Raw genomic sequence first — 21,827 nt, forward strand, 5'->3', positions numbered from 1 at the left:
AGACATTGTGGCTCATGCTTATAATCCCAGCACTTTGAGAGGCTGAGGCAGGAGGATTCCTTGAGGCCAGAAGTTCAAGGTCAGCCTGGGCAACATAGCAAGATGCCATCTCTACAAAAAGTATAAACATTAGCCAGGCATGGTGGTATATTCCTGTAGTCCTAGCTGCTTGCAGGGGCTGAGGCAGGAGAATTGCTTGAGCCCAGCTCAAGTTTGCAGCAGGCTGTGATTGGGCCACTGCACTCCAGCCTGGGTGACAGAGTGAGACCCTGTCTCTTAAAAAAAATAAAAAGTAAGTATATATTATATAGGATCTCATATTTCACAGTGGAAGGCGCCCTGTAAAGTCTTGATCACCATAATATGGGAAGCAGAATTCTCTTTGTGTAATTTGATATCCTTTTTTTTTTTTTTTTTGTAAAGAGATAGAATCTCACCCATGCTGGAGTGCAATGATGCTATCATAGCTCACTGGAGCCCAAAACTCCTGTGTTCAAGTCAGTCTCCTACCTTAGTCTCCCAAGTAGCTAGGACCATAGGCATGCGCCACCACACCCAGCTAATTTTTAAATTTTTGTGTTGACAGGGTCTCACTTTATTGTCCAGGCTGGTCTCGAACTTATAGGCTCAAGCAGTCTTCCCTCCTCAGCCTCTCAAAGCACTGACATCCTACTTTTTAAATTAGCTTAAAAGGGCTGGGTGGGGTGGATCACACCTGTAATCCCAGCACTTGGGGAGGCCACAGTGGGAGGATCACTTGAGGCCAGGAGTTCAAGATAGACCTAGCCAACATAGTGAGAGCCCCATCTCTAAAAAACTTTTTTTAAAAGAATTTTAAAAATTAAATAAAACAAAAAATAAATAAATTAGCTTAAAAGCTTTTTTCTATGCCATTGAATATACCTTGTAAACACAATCTGTATGGTTCCATTATGTTCCATTACATGGGTAGCTCACTAGCTGTTTTTTCATTGGATATCTAGAATATTCTTAATTTTGCAATGTTGTAATATTGCAGTGAACATAATTGTGGAAATATAAGGTAAATCAAGAAGGGTAGAGATATAAAGAAAAAGCATAACTGTTATTCTGGGGTAAGAGTTGTAAACTCAGATGCCTTATAGGAGCCAGACAAATAATGCAAATGAATAAAAAGAACCAGTGAAGCTGCCATGAGGAGTGATGGGAACATGTCAAACTGAAGTGCTCATCTAATGAGGGGAGCCACTTCTCAGCTCCAGCTTATTGTTATCACTAGGAATGAGCACATAATGTGGCCAGGTCTTTTGGTTTTTTTCAAGCAAGACAAGCTGGAAATCTAGATTTTTTTCTAGAAATCTCCAAAATGTTTATGGTGGCATTTTTACTATGCAAAGCACATAAAACCTATTGACATACTAGATGTGACAGTCAGGCTGTCACTTTGCAGCCTTTGCTAATGTTTATGATGGCATTTTTACTGTGTAACCCACATAAGCCTATTGCACACAAGATGTGACAGCCTAGCACGCTGCAACCTTTACAACCTTTGCTCCAGGGTCATGACTGTGGATATAAATGGAGGGAATGTACTGACTGAAGCCATAGCTGCTCAGTCATGTTTCCATCCTCAGAATGAGCATGAAGTGTAATGAAGGGTTTAAGATCTTGGCATTAAAGATTTATTTACTAAGCACTTTACTAAAGCTCAGCTTTCAGTTTTTCTTCTTCCTTACCTTCTTCTTCTTCATCAAATATGCTATTCTCAGAAGAGGCTGACCTTCTCAAAGCCAGCTGGGCTCCATTTAGCCTGCTTGCTTGCCATCCATTCAGTAGCTTTGATTTTGTTTTTGATTCTGGGTCTTGCACTGTTGTCCAGTCCTGAGGGCAGTGGCGCAAGCTCCACTCACCGCAACCTCTGCCTCCTGGGCTGAAGCCATCCTCCCACCTCAGTCTCCCAAGTAGCTAGGACTACAGGCACACACTGGCACACCCAACTAATTTTTGTACTTTTTGTAGAGACAGGGTTTCGCCATGTTACCCAGGCTGATCTCAACTCATGAGCTCAATCAATCCACCCACCTCAGCCTCCCTAAGGGCTGGGATTACAGGCATGAGCCCCACACCCAGCCAGTCATTCAGTAGCTTTATCAAACCTCATTGGTTCTCTACTATGTGCCAAGGCCCTGTGCTCAGAATTACCTGTCACAGTTCTACCCTCTTGAAGTGTATTGTCATCAAGAGATAATAAAATGACCAAGTCTTGGTACCAAATAAGTTGAATGTATACTTGGTATTGAAGAAGTTTAGGAGAAGGATTTACATGATAAACAAGAGCTTCCAAAAATGGTAGAATTTGAGCTACCTCCTTAAAGAGTGGGGGAGAATAGGGAGAGCATTCAGGCTATCTTCCCAGTTGAGTGAGCCAAAACTCAGAATTCAGAGTATATTTGGCATGTGACGTGAATGTGGTTGGATAGGTAGAAAGAAACTTTGGGGTTTTTTTTGGTTGTTACTGTTTTTGTTTTTTCTGAGACTGAGTCTCACTCTGTTACCCAGGCTGGAATGCAGTGGCGAGATCTCGGTTCATTGCAACCTCTGCCTCCTGGGTTCAAGCAATTCTCCTGCCTCAGCCTCCCAAGCAGCTGGGATTACAGGCACACAACACCACACCTGGTTAAATTTTGTATTTTTGTACAGACAGGGTTTCACCATGTTGGCCAGACTGGTCTCAAACTCCTGACCTCAAGTGATCTGCCAACCTCAGCCTCTCAAAGTACTGGGATTACCAGTGTAAGCCGTTGTGCCTGGCTGGTAGGAAGGAACTTTGAACACCACATTAAAGAATTTGGATTTATCCTGTAGACAGGAAGCCACTGCAGATGTTTTAGTAGTAGAGTGACTTTTTGAAGGAAGTTGAGATTACTCTTGTGCCAGTATATGTGATAGCTGGGAACCAAGAGACAATGAAGGTAAGGAAACGAGTTAGAAGACTATATAATAATTCAGAGGAGAGGTAATACAGGCCTGAATTTGGATGACAGAGTAGAGTTAGGAACTGGAGAGGCAGTAGAGGAAGTGGTTAAGCATACTGACTCTGGAATCAGACAGATCTTTATCTGAGTTCCAGCTTAGACATTTACTGACTGAGTTCTACTGGGAAGATTATTTAATATCCCTGAGCCTCAGACTTCTCATTTATAAAGTAAGGATAATAACACCTAGCTTAGAGAGTGGTTATGTGGATTAAATGAAATAACGTAAGTAAATGTTTATCATAGTAGCAGAAGCATAGTAAAAACATAAGAAATTATTATCAAGTCAGTGCCTGAAACATTGGAAGGAAGACTCAGCATGACTTGGTAATTGTCTGAATGTAAAGAGAGAGTCCAGATGATTCTATTTTCAAGTTTGTGTTACTAGCAGTCTAAAGAAACCTAATTTGAAATGTAAAAAATTGATTTGGCTTTAGATGTATTGAATTTGAGGTAATAATAAATATCCGATAGGCTATTGGAGATTTGATTCTGGAAGTTCAGGAAGAATATAAGATTTGGAAATGAAAAGAAAAAATAATGGGAAACACTAAAGATGGTTAGGCTGAAAAGACTTCAGGTCTGAACCTTGCTATAAATTTGCATTTAAATACAGGCCAGGTATTGTTTTATTAAACAATGAGGAAAGAATTATCTAAGAAGCAGAACTAGGAGGATTGGTTTATAGAAGGCAAAGAGGGCCAGGCTTGGTGGCACACACCTATAATCTCAGTACTTTGGGAGGCCGAAGTGGGCAGATCACTTGAGCTTAGCATTTAAGACCAGCCTGGCCAACATGGTGAAACCCCAACTCTACCAAAAATACAAAACTATAGGTGGGCATGGTGGCATGCACCTGTAATCCCAGTTACTTGGGAGACTGAGGAACAAGAATCACTTTAACCTGGAAGGTGGAGGTTACAGTGACCCAAGATTGACCACTGCACTCCAGCCTGGGTGACAGAGCAAAGAAAAAAAAAGCCAAAGAGAAAAGAGGAGTTGAATAGGAGATGATGACTGAGAGTGTTGGACGATTCCAATATTGTAAGTTTAAAAATTATAACTGCTTCACAAAATTCAAATGTTACAAGAAAAAATTCTGGTGGATAAGGAACGGTGAAGGAGAAAGTAGTGAGAGAGTTTTAAGAGTCCATTTATAAAGGAATTTTGGTGTCAAGGCTGGGTGTGGTGGCTCATGCCTGTAATCCTAGCACTTTGGGAGGCCTAGGCAGGTGGATTGCTTGAGCTCAGGAATTTGAGACCAGCCTGGGCAACATGGCAAAACCCCATCTCTACTAAAAATACAAAACTTAGTGAAGTATAGTGGCACATGCCTGTAATTCCAGCTACTCGGGAGGCTGAGGCACGAGAATCCCTTGAATCCAAGAGGTGGAGATTGCAGTGAGTGAGATCATGCCACTGCATTCCAGCCTGGGCAACAGAGTGAGGCTCTGTCTCAAAAAAAAAAAAAAAAAAAGGAATTTGGTGTTGAAAAAAGAGAGGATGCTCTGATGTCCTTGGATGGACACGCAGTGACAGCCTCTGCTTTCTGGTACACCTGACATTCCACCTTTCACCCACGCCCCCAGTTATGGGGTTCTCAAACATTTCTGCCTCTGTGGAGCTGAGCAACACCACTCAAGCTCCTGTAGCTGCTGCCACTGTTTTTAACAGCCTTATTGAAATATAATTGACATACCATACGTTTCACCATTTAAAGCATACAATTCAATCATTTTAGTATATTCACAGAGTTGTGCAATTATGACTATAGTGTAATTTTGGAACATTTAATCATTCCTAAAAGAAACCCCGCACCCATTAGCAGGCACTCCCCATCTCTCTGTCTCTCCAGCCTCTGGCAGTCACTGATCTACTTTTTGTCTCTATAAATTTGCCTTGTCTGGACATATCATGTAAACAGAATGAAACACTATGTGACCTTCTGTGTTTCTTCTTTCACCTAGCATAATGTTTTCAAGGTTCATCCATGTTGGAGCATTTATCAGGACCTCATTCCCTTTTATTGCTGAATAGTAATTCATTGTGTGTACCATGTTTTATTTATCCCTTCTTCTGTTGATGAACATTTTGGTTGCTCCTAGCTTTTTACTATTATGAATAATGCTACTAGGAATATTCATATATAAGTTTCTGTGTGGATTTTGTTTTGTTTCTTGTAGGAATACACCTAGAAGCAGAATTGCTAGGTCACATGGTGACTCTAACATTTTGAGAAATTGCCAGAACTGTTTTCCAAAGTGGTTGCACCATTTTGCAGTGCCCTCAGCAATGTGCGAGGGTTCTGTTTTCTACACATCATTGTCAATATGTGTGATTGCCTGCCTTTTTTATTTTAGCCATTCTAATGGGGTCAAGTAGTATCTCACTTGTTTTTATTTGTACTGCCTAATGATTAATGATGTTAACCATTTGTTTATATGAGGGCTTGACCATTTGTGTGTCTTCTTTGGGGAAATGTTTATTCAAATCCTTTGCCCAGCCAAGTATGGTGGCTCATGCCTATAATCCCAGCACCTTGGGAGGCCAAAGCAGAAGGATCACTTGAGCCCAGGAGTTTGAGACCAGCCTGGGCAACATAGTGAGACCCCCATCTCTACAAATAATACATACACGCACACACACAAATCCTTTGCCCATTTTTATTTCATTTTAATTTATTTATTTGCTTATTTGTCTGAGACAGGGTCTCACTCTGTCACCTAGGCTGGAGTGCAGGGGCGTGATCTCAGCTCACTGCAACCTCCGCCTCCTGGGTTCAAGCTACTCTTGTGCCTTAGCCTCCTGAGTAGTTGGGATTACAGGTGTGCACCACCATACCCAGCTAATATTTGTATTTTTTTGGTAGAGATGGGTTTTGCCATGTTGACCAGGCTGGTCTCGAACTCCTGACCTCCAGTGATCCACCTGCTTTGGCCTCCCAAAGTGCTGGGATTACAGGTGTGAGCCACTGCACCCGGCCCCCTTTGCCTATTTCATTTGTCTTTTTATTACTGAGTTGTAAGTATTTTTAAATATATTCTGGATATAAGTCCCTTATCAGCTATATGATCTGTAAATTTTCTCACAAGTTGTCTTTTGACTATCTTGATTGAGTCCTTTGAAGATCAAAAGTTTTAAATTTTTGTGAAGTCCAGTTAATCTGTTTTTATTATTATTTTTTTTCATTTTGCCAGCAGCAAGTCAAAGTCACTTGTATTTTTGCTATCATGTCTAAGAGTGTGTTGCCTAACCCTAGGTTGTGAAGAATTACTCCTTTGTTGCCTAAGCTGCTTTTTTTTTTTTTAGATATAGAGTCTTGCTTCTGTTGTCCAGTCTAGAGTGCCGTGGCATGATCTTGGCTCACTGCAATCTTTGCCTCCCAGGTTTGAGTGATTCTCATGCCTCAGCCTCCCGAATAGCTGGGATTACAAGTGCCCACGACCACGCCTGGCTAATTTTTGTATTTTTAGTAGAGATGGGGTTTCACCATGCTGGCCAGGCTGGTCTTGAACTCCTGACCTCGGGTGATTGGCCCATTTTGGCCTCCCAAAGTGCTCGGATTGCAAGTGTGAGCCACCACACCTGGCTGCCAGAGTTTCTTTTTAACAGATTTTTTATGAGAAACAGCATCTCCTCTTCCATGCCTGTTGAGTCAAGTCTACCCACCACTTATTCTGATTTACACACAAGGAGCATCTCTTTTTAGATTACTCTTGTTCAACAAGACTTCCATATGCCAAGCTCAAGACACCTTGAATATGCCAAGCACTATGCTAGGTTTTTTGGGAAACAGAAAATAAAAATGATATTGTCTTATATACTGGATAATGGAGATGCTAAGATGCATGTAACTCAGACTTTGCAGTCTAGGAGAGATGTTAAGGCAGATATACAAAAAAGAACAATAAGCATGTTAAGTGGCATGATCTACTTAATCAAAACTTCTCAGGGACTGATGCTAGTTGCTGATGAAGTTTGCCATCAGCGTGCAATGCAACAAGAAAAGTACAGTATGCTTTTTCTTATGAAATGGTGATCATCGACGTCAAGTTTTTTGTAATGATGCTACTTGACAATGTAAGAAGTTGGCAATCCAATATTGATCTCCCTGTTTCTTTGTGGGAGTTGTTTTCTTGTCTGTAAAATCAACAACCTGCAACCACTGGTTCAGAGAACAGATTATTTCTGGCTCTAGGGTAATAAGAGAAGACTTAATGGAGGAGTTGCTCTGGGCCTGGTAGGTTTGGATAATTTTGAGCAGGTCCAAGTGTAACAATCTGAATGAACAAATGCAGCTGAGTGGAAATGAGCTTCTGAAACATGTTTCAAGAACTACATGATGGGATGTAGAAAGTAAGGTTGAGTGGAATAGACAGCCGAGGCCAGCGCGGTGGCTCACACCTGTAACCCCAGCACTTTGGGAGGCTGAGGCGGGTGGATCACCTGAGGTCAGGAGTTTGAAACCAGCCTGGCCAACATGGTGAAACCCCATCTCTACTAAAACTACAAAAAGTAGCCAGGCATGGCAGCAGGTGTCTGCAATCTCTCAGCTACTCAGGAGGCTGAGGCACAAGAATCACTTGACACCAGGAGGCAGAGGTTGCAGTGAGCCAAGATCGCACCACTGCACTCTAGCTTGGATGACAAGAGCAAAACTTAAAAAAAAAAAAGAGTAGACAGCCGAAGTGGATGACCTTGAAAGCCAAAATGAGGAGGCTCAACTTGATTCTCTGGGTAATGAGAAACCATTAAAAGGGGCAGGAGGAGTGACATGTTGAAGATAGGTGGTGCTTTGGGGAGATGAATCTGGTAGTACTAGAAAGTCAATTGCAAGTGTGGAGACCAGTTAGGAGGTGTTCGAGGTGTATAACCTAACAGTATTTGTGTTTTGTTTCTGGCTGGAAAATAATTTGATCTTTCCTCAAAATCGCAGCAGTGGTGGGGAAGTAAGTGGCAAGGTGGTCTGTGATGTGGTGAATTAAGCCAAGCATAGAAGTCTGAGAGCTGCCACCCTCCATAGGCAATTGGAAACACTGGCTGTCCAGCGCACTGCATGACTTAGCCTCACAGAAATTTCAGAGACAAAGACCCTGGGCCCAGAGCTCTCACAATAAGCCGCTCAAACTCCAGGCACTTGGTCATAAAGATTGATGCCCTAACCTACAGATGCTTATCTAACCCCACTTTGTGGTCTGTATCAGCTAGGAGAGAGGAAGGCCAGTGACACCATTTCCACACCTTTAAGCCTCCTTGAGAGGACCGCTATTGGTTGGCTACGAACAGCAGCCTCCCTCCTTCCTTTCCTTCCTCACTGTTTCCTGCTTATAGGATCAAGGGACCATGGCTGCTCAAACAAGTCAAGGCTGGAGATGGGTCTTTGTGTCTTTGTGTTCTCTCTACAGTTGATTCAGCTCAGCATGGTGTCAGTGGACACATGGGTGTCATAGGGAATAGGAGAAACAAGAAAGGGAAAGAAAAGTTACATCTCTTATGGATCCTGAGGGTTAGCTGTTATGGTCTTGGCTAGTGGTTTCTCTAAAGGCTTCTTTCTAAGGACCTGAAATCTGAGTGCGTGGCTGTGGAGCCCAGATAGTAGTCACCTCGGGAGGAGCTCTAGGCAGGGCTAGTGCTTGGGAACCAAGCCCTGCTTGAGACCATCTCTGTGTTCAAGTGTAGGGACCAGTGGCACAAAGTAGACAGAGACCATGCCACTTCTTCCTGTACAACTGGCTCTAGCTGCAGTTTCTCCATTTTTTCCTTGTTCCCACAGAATTGAGGAGGGTGGAGCAGGGAAGGGGCGGAGGATTCTGTAGGTCTCCAGGCAGAACTGAGATTTTTCTGTGGCCTAGGAGAGACCACTCCCTGTCCCCTGCCTTCCTTTCCCTGGGAAGATAGGCTTTCTGGCCTCTCAGCCTGGATAGAGGGGTTCTGCCTCCACACAAACCCAGCTGGACCCAGCTCAGCACTGACTGAGAACCTACAAATGCGAGAGGGGCCAGTTCCACTTTAGCCACAGCAAGTAGACCTCTGAAGACGCAGGGAACTGAATGGAATACCATGTTAGGAAGAAGGCCTGCAGCCTCCTTGGTCCTAAGACTTACCACCACCCAGGGTATAGAAGCCTGCCCACCGCCCCACGTCTCTAGGAAGGCCAGTGCTAAGACTCGTGGGCCATCCACCAGGACTGAGCTGGGTGTTACTGCTGGCAGAATGGTGACTGGTCCCTGCTGCCTCCCTTCTGGGCTTCAGGAATCCCCTCCCAAGCTGACTGCCCCACCCTGAGGCTAGTCTGGAATCCTGGTTAGAGGAAAAAGCTGGAAAACAGAGAGTCATTCACAATGGGCAAAAAGAGGAGGGAGAGGTTTCTGGCTAGGATATAAAAAGAGCTTAAAGGAAGGAAGGAAGCTCAAAGGTTCTGCTCAGACATCTTCCCTGAAATGCCTAAGGACAAGAAAGGAGCTAGATGCAACTCTCCCCGTTTTTCCTTGCTGTCTTGAGAGTTCTCCATCTTCCAGCACTGACTGCCCTCAGTGGCTGGCTCCTTTCACTACCCTCCCCCTTTCCTAGGCTAAAGGGCCCGCAGGGACTGGAAGGGAGGGAGGCTGAGTGGCTGTGCTGTGGGCCTGCTCCTTTCCCTTCCCCCTTCCTTTAGCAGCAACGTCACCGCAGCACCAGCAGCCTCGGCAGCAGCACGGAGACTGGGGCTGGGATTGCGCAGCCTCCCTGCATTAGCAACAATGCCATTGTATTAGCAGAAATCAGATCTTAGGAAATCGGTGCAGTTCCCGTGTGGTCCTGTGGAATAGTGCCTCAGCTGGAACTGTTGGGGTAGAGCTTGGTCGGAGTGCAAAAGGAACAGATGCGTTCGGGTCTAGCTCAAGGCTCCTGACAGAGGTATGGCTCAGGGGGCTGGGGGAGGGGCAGGGCAGAGATGCTACCATACCATTCAGCACATTTAGGCTCTGCCTTCTGAGGGTTGGCTTTGTCTTTCCAAAAGGGAGAGGGGGGCAGTGGGGGGTGGGGGGGTGAAGGAGGGGAACGTGCAGGAGCACAAGCATTAGACAAGCTCATCCATGCATACATTTGGGCTATGGTGCAGAGATGGGGAAAAGCCAAGGCTTGGGCTAATGTCATTTATGCTATTTTATCAAGAAACAGATCTCATCCTTACTTTTTGGGCATTTCTAATGAAGCTGCTATAGTATGGGTCAGGGATGGGGTGGGGGAAGTCAGATCTAGAAACAAAGGCTTAATGGGAGGAGACACCGCTGCAGCTACTGTAAGTTTATGATGGAAAACATGCTAGGATCCAGGCAGCTTTCAAGAAGAGGGGCTGGGAAGCCTTTCTCTCCGCACATACATACCTGCATGCACATACATATACATGCAAATACATAACATAGATACATATATCACATCTTCTGGTGCTATGGGAGTCACCAGGCTCCAGGTAAAAGGATGGAGTAAGAACACTGACCAGGGTGCCCCACAGTATATGGGAGGGGCAGGGACAGTCTGTAATGCCTAGGACACCTGACCTGTTACAGTCAGCCTTCAAGAGACCTGAGCATAAGCTAAGACTCCCAAATCTGCCCTCCTGCCTTCCTCCCTTTGACCTTACCCAGGATAGGACCAGTCAGGAAAAGCGTTATCAGTCCTACAGGGGCCCCTCGTCAGGATCTCAAGTCAAGGTCAGATTGCTAGAGAATGGCAGCTGAGGGCCATTTTCTCCCCTGTCTTTATTCAGAAGGCCAAAAAAGACGGAAAGGGTTCTATGACTGGCAGAAAGACACTGATGACCAAAGCTAGAGGAAATCTTTTTTTCTGCAGTTTTCCTGCACAGAGTTGCTCCATTGCTGAGCAGGTAGAAAAAGTAGCTTAAATTCCCATTTCCACGCCTGTAATCCCAGCACTTTGAGAGGCTGAGGCAGAAGGATAACTTGAGCCTAGGAGTTCGAGACAGCCTGGGCAACATGGTGAAACTGTCTCTACAGAAAATTTTAAAATTAGCCAGGCATTATGGTGTGTGCCTGTAGTCCCAGCTACTAAGGAGGCTGAGGTGGGAGGATCACTTGAGCCCAGGAGTTCAAGGCGCAATGAGCTATGAACGCATCACTGCACCCTAGCCTGGCCAACCAAGCTAGGCTGTCGGTAAAAAATAATTAAAATTTCCATTTCTAATAAACACCTTGGTGGAAGGTTCAAAAACATAGGATAGTAGGAGACAGCAGTGCCATGTTGTGCAAATATGTGGTTGAGGAATACGCTGGATAGTTATGGCAGTGTATTTGTTCCCAGGAATTGTCTAGGAATGTGAACCACAGAGCAGGGAAAAATGAGCCCTTAGGACCATGAATGGGGCAGGGAGATGACAGCTGGGAACTGGGGCAGGAGGTGGAATTGACAAGTATTATCAGAGCCTGGGGACACTATGAAAGGGATTGTAGGTTCATAGATTAGAGAGGCAGGTAGACATAGCCAGTGTAAGTGGAGGCAGAAACGTGGGTCTACCCAGGTCAGGTAGAAAGCAGCTGCTCTGGAAGCAGAGTAATTGCAAGGACTTTAAGAAGAGGGTGTGGCCCCAATCATTTTCTTTGAAAATAATTAGGAATTGGGCAGACCTGGGATTGAATCCCATCTCAGGTGTGTAAATGTGGGCAAACTACTTATACACTTTAAGTTTGGTTGTCTCTTCTTTACAATGGAAAGGATTATGCCTATTTGAAAATGTGACAGTGCATTTAGCGATGATATATGTAATATATGTAAACATATAAATGCTTAATAAATGATCACTAATAGTATTATTATAGGACAAGAGACACCCATTTGGGACAAGGGCCAGGAAAAGGGCTCTCATAGAAAGCTTTTCCTGATTTTGGAGAACAAGACCTCATAACTTTATACTGGCTGAGCCCACCATTCCACTCTACCTGGTAGGCATAGCTAGAGAGTTCATCTTCTGAAAGAGCTGTCTTCTACTTTCTTATTCTGAATCCTCTGTTTCTTCCCCATCCTCATCTTCCATGTCTCTCCATTTAATCAGGGTTTAAAAAGTCTGAAATGAGCTCTTCCAGCTCAGTGTTTTCTCTTCACCTTCATTAGAGGGGATGGGCCACTTGTCTTGATGTAGAAAAAGTCACTCCCAGGAAAGAAGTCTGAGATACACACTCAGTAAATGTTCTCTGTGGTGTCATATGTACAGTTTACTTTTACTCTTTTTTTTGAGATGGAGTCTCGCTCTGTTGCCAGGCTGGAGTACAGACTGGATCTCAGCTCACTGCAACCTCTGCCTCCCAGGTTCAAGCTATCCTCCTGCCTCAGCCCCCCGAGTAGCTGGGACTAGAGGCATGCACTACCACACCCAGCTAATTTTTTGTATTTTTAGTAGAGATGGGGTTTCACCATGTTGGCCAGGATAGTCTGAATCTCTTGACCTTCCAAAGTGCTGGGATTATAGACATGAGCCCCTGTGCCCGGCCTACTCTCTTAACTGATTATTCTTAACTGATCAAGAAAAAAGTTAGGATTCCTGAGTCTAATCTTAATTATGTTATTTATTCACTGAGTGTTCTTGGGCAAGTCATTTCATTTCTCTGGGTGTAAATTTCCTTATTTTTAAAAATGAAGATGGCTCCGCCTCCTTTGGTAAGTTGATGTAAGGATCAATGAGATATGACATACATAAAAAATGCTTTGTAAAAAAGTGTGAACGGGTTGGGTAAAGCATGAGTAGAAAATCTTATGAGATGCCTGCAGAACTTCCCCTTAGATGGCTGAATTGGAATTGTCTGTGAGGAGCCATTCCTGGGCATTTCCCTTGGTTGTGTGGAGATCAGAAAGGAATAAGATCTTCTCTGAGATACAGAAATATAAAATAAAATGAAATCAATCAGTGAAAGATCTTGCTTGACACTTAGTAGGATTCAATACAACCTAAATGTAAAAGCTAAAACTGTACAGCTTTTAGAAGAAAACAGGAATATTTCTTTATGATCTTAGGATAGATAAAAATTTCTTAGGATACAGAAAGCTTTAACCATAGAATAAACAAACTGATAAATTGATAAATTTAAATTTGATAAATTAAAAACTTCTATTTATCAAAAAAGTTAAGAAAACAGGGGCAAGCCATAGGCTGAGAGAAAATATTCATGAGGCATATATCTAACAGAGGACTTGTATGCAGAACAAATGTTAAAACTCCTGTAATTCCATCAGAAAAAGACTAACAACTCAGTGTTTTTTTGATGGGTAAAGTAGTCAACAAATAACCAAGCACCTACTGTGTTCTAAGCAGAGTTTCTTGTATTACAGTCTCCAACCTTGGAACTGTGCTCCAGTCTGGGAGACAGATCTGTCAACATCACATTACAATACAACTGTGAGTGCCCTCCAGCCAGGGGCACCATCATCACCTCCCACATACATTTGTTCCTCATCCCTGATTTAGAGTCAGCTTTCTGCATTCAGTATGTGTGCATCAGTTTTTCCATATGAAGGCATGTATGTCCTAGTAATGGTTGTGTCGGTAGAATCATAAATTCTTTTATGTGATACTTGTGAATGCCTCTTGAAAATGATGCTTTAAAAGGGAAGAAAAGGTACTCATTGAAGGTCAATAATGGCTGCAACCCATGGGTAGCCCTAAAATTACTGCTCTCTATGTAAGAAAGTTCTCCATACTCCGTTTAGTCCAGGCCTTAGGATTATGGCCTGGATTCCGGGGGAAACCTAGTATGTGTGTAAAGAGAAACCCCCTCAAAAAATTGTTTAGGCCCAGCATGTTAGCTCATACCTGTAATCCCAGCACTCTGGAAGGCCAAGGCAGGTGGATCACTTGAACCCAAGCATTGGAGACCAGTCTTGACAACATGGAGAAACCCTGTCTCTACAAAAAATACCAAAATTAGCCAGGCATGGTGGCACGCACCTGTGGTCCTAGCTACTCAGGAGGCTGAGGGTGGGTCACCTGAGCCTGGGAGGGTAAGGCTGCAGTGAGGCTGCAGTCAGGCTGCAGTGAGCCATGATCATACCACTGCACTCCAAGCTGGGTGACAGAGTGAGAACCTATCTCAAAGAAAAGGAAAAAAAAAATTGCTTAAATTATGCACAAAATGGATATTTATTACATACCAATTAGAAAATACAGATGAAGCAAAAAGAATACAATTAAAAATAATCCAAATCACTCAACGGAGATAGGCACTGGTAAGTTTGTTGCACATGTTACAGGTTTTCTTCTATACATGTAGACATGTTTATTTACAAAAATGGTGTCAAACTGTATATGCTATTTGTCTTGTTTTTTTTTTTTTTTTTTTTTGAGACGGAATCTTCTTCTGTCTCCCAGTGGCGTAATCTTGGCTCACCACAACCTCTACCTCCCGGGTTCAAGCGATTCTCCTGCCTCAGCCTCCCAAGGAGTTGGGATTACAGGGGTCTACCACCACACCTGGCTAATTTCTGTCTTTTTAGTAGAGATAGGGTTTTGCTATGTTGGCCAGACTGGGCTCAAACTCCTGACCTTAAATGATCCTCCTGCCTTGGCCTCCCAAAGTGCTGGGACTACAGGCAAACGCCACTGACCAGGCCTGGCCTGATTTCAGGACATTCTATTTCTATGGATTTGCCTATTCTGGACATTTCATATAAATAGAATCATACATCATAAAAGCCCTTTGTGGCTGGCTTTGATGGTGCCCAATTTTTTTGGCTACTGTGAATAATGCTGCTATGAACATTTGTATACAAACTTCAGTGTGAACATATGTTTTCATTTTTCTTGGGTATGTACCCAGGAGTGCAGCTGCTGGGTCATGTGATGACACTATGTTTAACCTTTTGAGGAACTGTCAGACATTTCCAAAGTAGCTGTACCATTTTACAATACCCCCAGCAATGTTTCAGGGTTCCAGTTTCTTCACTTCATCATCATCATTTGCTAGTTGTTATTGTCTATATTTCTTATTTTATCCATCCCAGCTGGAGTGAAGTAGTATGTCATTGTGATTTTTATTTCTCTAATGACTAATCATGTTGAACAACTTTTTGTGTACTGATTAGCCACTTATATGTCTTCAGAGAAATGCCGATTCAGACGGTTTGCCATGTTTTAAACAGATATGTCTTTTTTGAGATGGAGTCTCACTCCAGGCTGGAGTGCTATGGCACGATCTCGGCTCACTGCAACCTCCAACTCCCTGGTTCAAGCAATTCTCCTGCCTCAGCCTCCTGAGTAGCTGGGATTACAGGCACATGCCACCACACCCAGCTAACCTTTGTATTTTTAGTAGAGATGGGGTTTCACCATGTTGGCCAGGATGGTCTCAATCTCCTGACTTTGTGATCTGCCTGCCTTGGCCTCCTAAAGTGCTGGGATTGCAGGCGTGAGCCACTGCACCAACCTCATATGTCCTTTTGTTGTTGAGTTGTAAGAATTCCTTATATATTCTGATTAGAAGTCTCTTATCAGGTATATGATTTGCAAATATTTTCTCCCATTCTATGGATTGTCTTTTCACTTTCTTGGTGAGATCCTTTGAAGCACAAAGGTTTTTGGTTCTTGTGGAGTCCCATTTATGTTTTTTCTTTTGTCATTTGTGCCTTTGGTGTCATATCTAAGAAACTCACCTAATCCAAGATAACAAACATCATTTACTCCTATGTTTTCTTCTATAACCCTTAATCTTGTAGCTCAGTTTAGACTCTCTTAATATCTGCCCTTCTACATCTCTACCCATTAGCCCAGTAAACACACACAGGCTTGGAAGTTCAACAGAGGAACCTGCCTTCCTCTCAGAAAGGGGAGGAGGAAGCAAGATTATAAATAATTGCTGCTTAAATTTAACACAGTTACATTTTAATACCTTGTCCCTCACACGTATACTTCTTAACCATGATTTTTTGTGCATTGTTCATGTCCTTGAGCCTATGTGACTTGCCTTAGCCTTTACCACATTCCACATGATGAGCTGGGACCCTATGATTTAAATGAGTTAAATTTTAAGAAATTAATGGTGTCAAAGATTCGGTTAAACAATGAATAAGAGAAGGGCAATGGGGGATTTAGACTCAGAATGAGTGAAAAGCAAATGATAGGAATAAAAAGGGAAGGGAAATGAGTGAATTTGGAACATTACATGTGAAGAGTCAGAAGGAATGAAGACTGTTGAGACCTGAACATGGAAACACGGGAGACTAGAACTTGAGCAGGCCACACTGCCATCGGGCAGCCAAGAGACCAGAGAAGCTCAGGATGGGCTGTGCCCTTGGCACCAGGAGACCCTAAACAAGAGGGAACTTTGCTTTAGTCTGTAAGAGGTAAAACTGGGAAGAGAAGACTTTCTATTGGATCCCAGTAGTGAAGGTTCTAAGCTAAAACTAGGCAGCATTTGGGCACTTCAGGACATCTGTATCCTGAGCTAGACATATGTTAGGAATGTATTATGCCTTTCACGTTTATCTTAAGTGATGTGTTAGACTAATACAAAAGACATAAAAATAGGTTCCTCCACCCGCATTGAGGAGGAAGAGTTTGACATCATACTCGCATTCGCCCTAATGCCCAACTCAGTCTCTGCATTCAAGAAGTTCTACTACAGCAGTAAGGATACTTAGCCCACAGTCATCAGAGAGGGACAAATATTCTGGGGCTCATAGGAGGATAAAGGGGATCAGAGATAAGTCCCTTGGTTGGATGATATATTATTTTTAAATATGCTTCTTGCAAAATTATAGCATATTGCTCTGAGTTTGTGATGTTATTCATGATATTTCCCCTGGTGTATAAACTTGTGTGCTGTAGCCGTGTCTAAGCCTTAGACATCCTAGATGGTTTTTGCTTGTGTCATTATTCATACTTTTTTTTGTGCTCAGGACTAGTCATTGTTTACTGCCAAGGACAAGGTCCTTGAAAGAGAATGGGAAAGTACTGTCCTGACCTTTATATGTGGCATTAGAGGGACTTGGCCTTTTGCCATAATTTGAGGCATGATGTTAAAGGGGATCTCTGGTGCTGGACCTGTACAATGCAGAATGCATGGTGAGGTCCCCACCCGCCTATTGGGCTGTACAGTCAAGCTCCACCTTGACTCAAGCTTCCTGGGCTCTTCTCCATCTGAAAATGAAGTAGGGAAGGGCATGTCCCTGACTTCCAGGGAGGTGACATTAGGTTCCCTTTCTTTCCCTCTCTCTCCAGGTGCCAAGCTCTCCTGATGAAATGTGTTCTGCCCCACTGGGCTCCGGGGACAGTGTCTGGTGCTGTTGATGCCCTTATTCGAACTTTCCAGAATGGATAGTCCCCCAAAGCTGACTGGAGAGACCCTCATCGTTCATCACATCCCACTGGTGCACTGTCAAGTCCCAGACAGGCAGTGCTGTGGAGGGGCAGGCGGAGGTAGTGGGAGCACAAGACCTAATCCCTTCTGCCCACCAGAGCTAGGCATCACCCAGCCCGATCAAGACCTAGGACAAGCCGACTCCCTGCTATACAGCAGCCTGCACTCTGCTCCGGGAGGAACTGCACGGTCTACAGACAGCACCAAGATTAGGAGTCGGGATGGAAGAGGTCCTGGAGTCCCCAAACGACACAACCCCTTCTTGCTGCAGGATGGTGTGGGTGAGCCAGGACTCGGTGACCTGTATGATGACAGCATTGGTGACAGTGCCACCCAGCAGTCCTTCCACCTGCATGGCACTGGCCAGCCCACCTTCCATCTATCCTCTTTCCAGCTGCCACCATCTGGCCCCGGAGTGGGCAGGCCATGGGGGGCAACACGCAGTCGGGCTGGAGTGGTGGAAGGGCAGGAGCAGGAGCCAGTGATGACCTTGAATACTCCACAGTGTGGCACCAGCCACTGCTGCCGGCCAGAGCTGGAAGCAGAGACCATGGAGCTGGATGAGTGTGGGGGACCTGGTGGGAGTGGCAGCGGGGGTGGAGCCAGTGATACCTCTGGCTTTTCCTTTGACCAGGAATGGAAGCTCAGTTCAGATGAATCCCCAAGGAACCCGGGATGCTCTGGCTCAGGAGCCCAGCACTGCCGCTGCAGTAGCACATCCAGTCAGTCCGAGGCAGCTGATCAGTCCATGGGCTACGTGAGCGACTCCTCCTGCAACAGTTCAGATGGTGTGCTGGTCACCTTCAGCACCCTCTACAACAAGATGCATGGCACCCCCCGTGCCAATCTCAACTCTGCCCCACAGTCCTGCAGCGACTCTTCCTTCTGCAGCCATTCAGACCCTGGCGCCTTCTACCTGGATCTGCAGCCCTCCCCAGCTGAGTCTAAGATGTCTTGTGAGTCACATCACCCTGAAAGTGCAGGGAGGGAAGGGGGCTATGGTTGCCCTCATGCCTCATCTCCTGAGCTTGATGCCAACTGTAACTCCTACCGCCCACACTGTGAGCCGTGCCCAGCAGTGGCTGACCTCACAGCCTGCTTCCAGAGCCAGGCCCGTCTTGTTGTGGCCACACAAAATTACTATAAACTTGTTACCTGTGACCTGTCCTCCCAATCATCCCCAAGCCCTGCTGGCTCTTCCATCACAAGCTGCTCTGAGGAGCACACCAAGATAAGTCCCCCACCAGGCCCAGACCCAGGCCCCAGCCAGCCCTCTGAGTATTACCTATTCCAGAAGCCAGAAGTCCAGGAGGAACAAGAGGGAGTGAGTTCCTCCGTCCCAGCAGCAGCTGCTATGGGCCCCCCTGTGTTTGAGGGGCAAGTGTACACGAATACTTCACCCCCCAACCTCAGCACTGGACGTCAGCGCTCCCGCAGCTATGATCGCAGCCTGCAGCGCAGTCCTCCTGTCCGCCTGGGCTCGCTGGAACGCATGTTGAGTTGCCCAGTGCGCTTGAGTGAGGGCCCTACAGCCATGGCCGGGCCCAGTTCCCCACCCAGGAGGGTCACCTCCTTTGCTGAGCTAGCCAAGGGCCGGAAGAAAACTGGAGGCTCTGGCTCACCTCCACTTCGTGTGAGTGTTGGGGACTCCTCCCAGGAGTTCTCACCCATCCAAGAAGCCCGGCAAGATCAGGGGGCACCGCTGGATGAGGGCACTCACTGTAGCCATAGCCTGCCACCCATGCCCTTGGGGCCAGGCATGGACCTACTTGGGCCAGAGCCAAGTCCACCCTGGTCCACCCAGGTCTGTCAGGGACCCCACGCCAGTGAGATGCCTCCTGCTGGCCTCAGAGCTGCTGGGCAAGGCATGCTGGCTCAGCTGATGGATCCAGGGACTGCTCTCCCAGGGAGCCCAGCCAGCAGCCATACCCAGAGGGATACAAGAGCTAGAGCTGACGGTAAGGAACCTAAGGGTTAGCAATATGTGAATATTCACCAGCAGGATATGGATGGCCACCTCGGTGACAGGTCCCTGCCAACCACCTCATCCATGCCACCAGAGGTTCCACATCCTAGATCTGTTATCCCGCCAGGGCTGGTCCCACAGCTTATAGTGGAGTGGGCTCACTGTGGCGGGGGGTTGGGGGGAGACAGAGGACTCAAAAATACACTGAGGGGGCTGGGTGTGGTGGTTCATGCCTGTAATCTGTCCCAACCCTTGGGGAGGCTGAGGCGGGTGGATCACTTGAGGTCAGGAATTTGAGACCAGCCTGGCCAACATAATGAAACCTCATCTCTACTAAAATATATATATATATGTATGTATGTATGTATGTATATAAAAATTAGCCTGGCATGGTGGCAGTGCCTATAATCCCAGCTACAGGGGAGGCTGAGGCAGAATTGCTTGAACCTGGAAGGTGGAGGTTGCACTGAGCCAAGATCACACCACTGTATCCAGCTTGGGCAGACAGAGTGAGACTCTGTCTCAAAAAAAAAAAAAAACCACTGAGGCAATAGAGGGGATAAAATCAGCAGGACTTAGAGGCTGCCATATTCAGAAATAACAGATTCAGAAGACTGATTCTGAACCTGGATGATGGGAAAGATGAGGCCATGAATAAGGGTTGTAATCACAGGAGATTTCCTGGAAGAGAGATGAGACATAGTACAGGTTTGGACATTTAAGAATTTGCAGTGCCTAAGGGACAACCAAGGGATATGTCTAACAACAACAAAACACACTGGGCATCAGTGAGGTTTATTTTTTAATCGGTGATTGTAGCCACCTCCAAAGAGCCTAGACCTGACCCTTGCTTGACCTTTAAGTTCCAAGTGGCTTCCCTAGGCCAGCTCTTTCCCTATTCATTTTGTAAACTTTTAAATAAATATTTTATACCAGTGTTTTACAGTGGTGCTGGTGACAGAGATGAGAGGGTTGATCTCTGTTTTCAACGATTCCAACGAAGGATGGAAACAGAAAATGAAATGGATAATTAAAAAGAAGAGATGGCAATATTCAGTACTGGCCAGTGAGGGAGTATCTAAATCGCACTGAAATGTCAGGGACTGCTAACACAGTTTACTTAAATTTAAGCCCAATCTAGAAAGATTATTAGGATTAGGGTTTGTGAAGACTTGTAAGAAGAATGTTCTAGGCTCACAGGATAGTCTGTACAAAACCACAAAGGCACAGAATAGCTTGACCCTTTCTAGGAACTGCATAATTTGGTATAGCCATAGTGGAATGCAGGTGGAACCACTGAAAGATTTTAGTCAGAGAAGTGGCTCTTCGCATTTGTTTTTGTTGGATTTGGGTTTTTGTCTGCTTAATGATATGTTTTGATTTGCATTGTAGAAAGATCACTGGTTGTTTGCTCCTTCAGGCCTTGTTGTTGTGTTTTTTTGAGAGAGAGTTTTGCTCTTGTTGCCCAGACTGGAGTGCAATGGCATGATTTTGGCTTACCACAACCTCTGCCTCCCAGGTTCAAGTGATTCTCCTGCCTCAGCTGGGATTACAGGCATGCGCCACCATGCCCAGCTTATTTTGTACTTTAGTACAGATGGGGTTTCTCCATGTTGGTCAGGCTGATTTTGAACTCCTGACCTCAGGTGATCCACCTGCCTCGGCCTCCCAAAGTGCTGGGATTATCGGCATGAGCCACTGTGCCCGTCCAGGCCTCATTTAAAAAAAAGAAATAATTGGGCTCCATGCAGTGGCTCACATCTGTAATCCCAGCCCTTGGTGAGGCTGAAGCAGGGGGTCTACCCGGGGTCATGAGTTTAAGACTAGCATGGCTAACATGGTAAAACCCCGTCTCTACTAATAATACAAAAATTAGCTGGGCATGGTGGTGCACACCTGTAATCCCAGCTACTCCAGAGGCTGAGGTAGGAGAACCATTTGAATCCGGGCGGCAGACGTTGCAGTGAGCTGAGATGGCGCCATTGTACTCCAGCGGGGGCAACAAGAGTGAAACTCCACCTCAGAAAACAACAACAAAAAAATTGGATCACTGGTTTTGGGTAGAAGATGGACTGGAAAAGGTGTCTTCTCTGAACTCAGGAAAGCACCATGTAGAGTGGAAAGTCATTGGAATAAATGTGGTAGCTGGCGCCCAGTGGGTACAGTGGCTCACACCTGTAATCCTAGCATTTTGGGAGGCTGAGGCAGGCAAATCGCCTGAGGTTGGGAATTCATGACCAGCCTGCCAACATGGTGAAACCCCATCTCTACCAAAAATACAAAAATTAGCCAGGTGGGGTGGTGCATGCCTGTAATCCCAGCTACTTGGAAGTCTGAGGCAAGAGAGTTGCTTGAACCTGGGAGGTGGAGGTTGCAGTGAGCCTATACCAAGCCACTGCACTCCAGCCTGGGCAACAGAGTGAGACAATATTTCAAAAAAATATATAAAATAAAGTGGTAGCTGAAGCTATGTGTGTGGCCGAAAGAGGATTCAGGGACAATAAA

The 21,827-nt window shown here is 45.2% G+C and overlaps 1 protein-coding gene across 11 annotated transcripts in view; it reads left to right on the plus strand.

Moving 5' to 3' along the window:
• The window catches only part of RUSC2 (RUN and SH3 domain containing 2), a 72,753-nt gene that overhangs the window by 39,888 nt on the left and 11,038 nt on the right, over nt 1–21,827 (plus strand). For 4 of the 11 annotated variants that reach the window (XM_078371439.1, XM_035251437.3, XM_078371445.1 and 1 more), the window contains 2 exons: nt 17,218–17,637; nt 17,991–19,314. The exons of 1 other annotated variant lie outside the window; for it this stretch is intronic. In XM_078371439.1, coding sequence (XP_078227565.1) covers nt 17,578–17,637; nt 17,991–19,314 — 1,384 coding nt within the window. In that variant the 5' untranslated portion in view covers nt 17,218–17,577. Of the gene's footprint in view, nt 1–9,723; nt 9,912–17,217; nt 19,315–21,827 lie in introns of those variants that run through there. 6 more of the 11 variants (XM_054257507.2, XM_035251417.3, XM_035251411.3 and 3 more) reach the window with 3 other exon arrangements.

The sequence above is a fragment of the Callithrix jacchus genome, chromosome 1, assembly GCF_049354715.1.
Source record: "Callithrix jacchus isolate 240 chromosome 1, calJac240_pri, whole genome shotgun sequence".
NCBI lineage: Eukaryota > Metazoa > Chordata > Mammalia > Primates > Cebidae > Callithrix > Callithrix jacchus.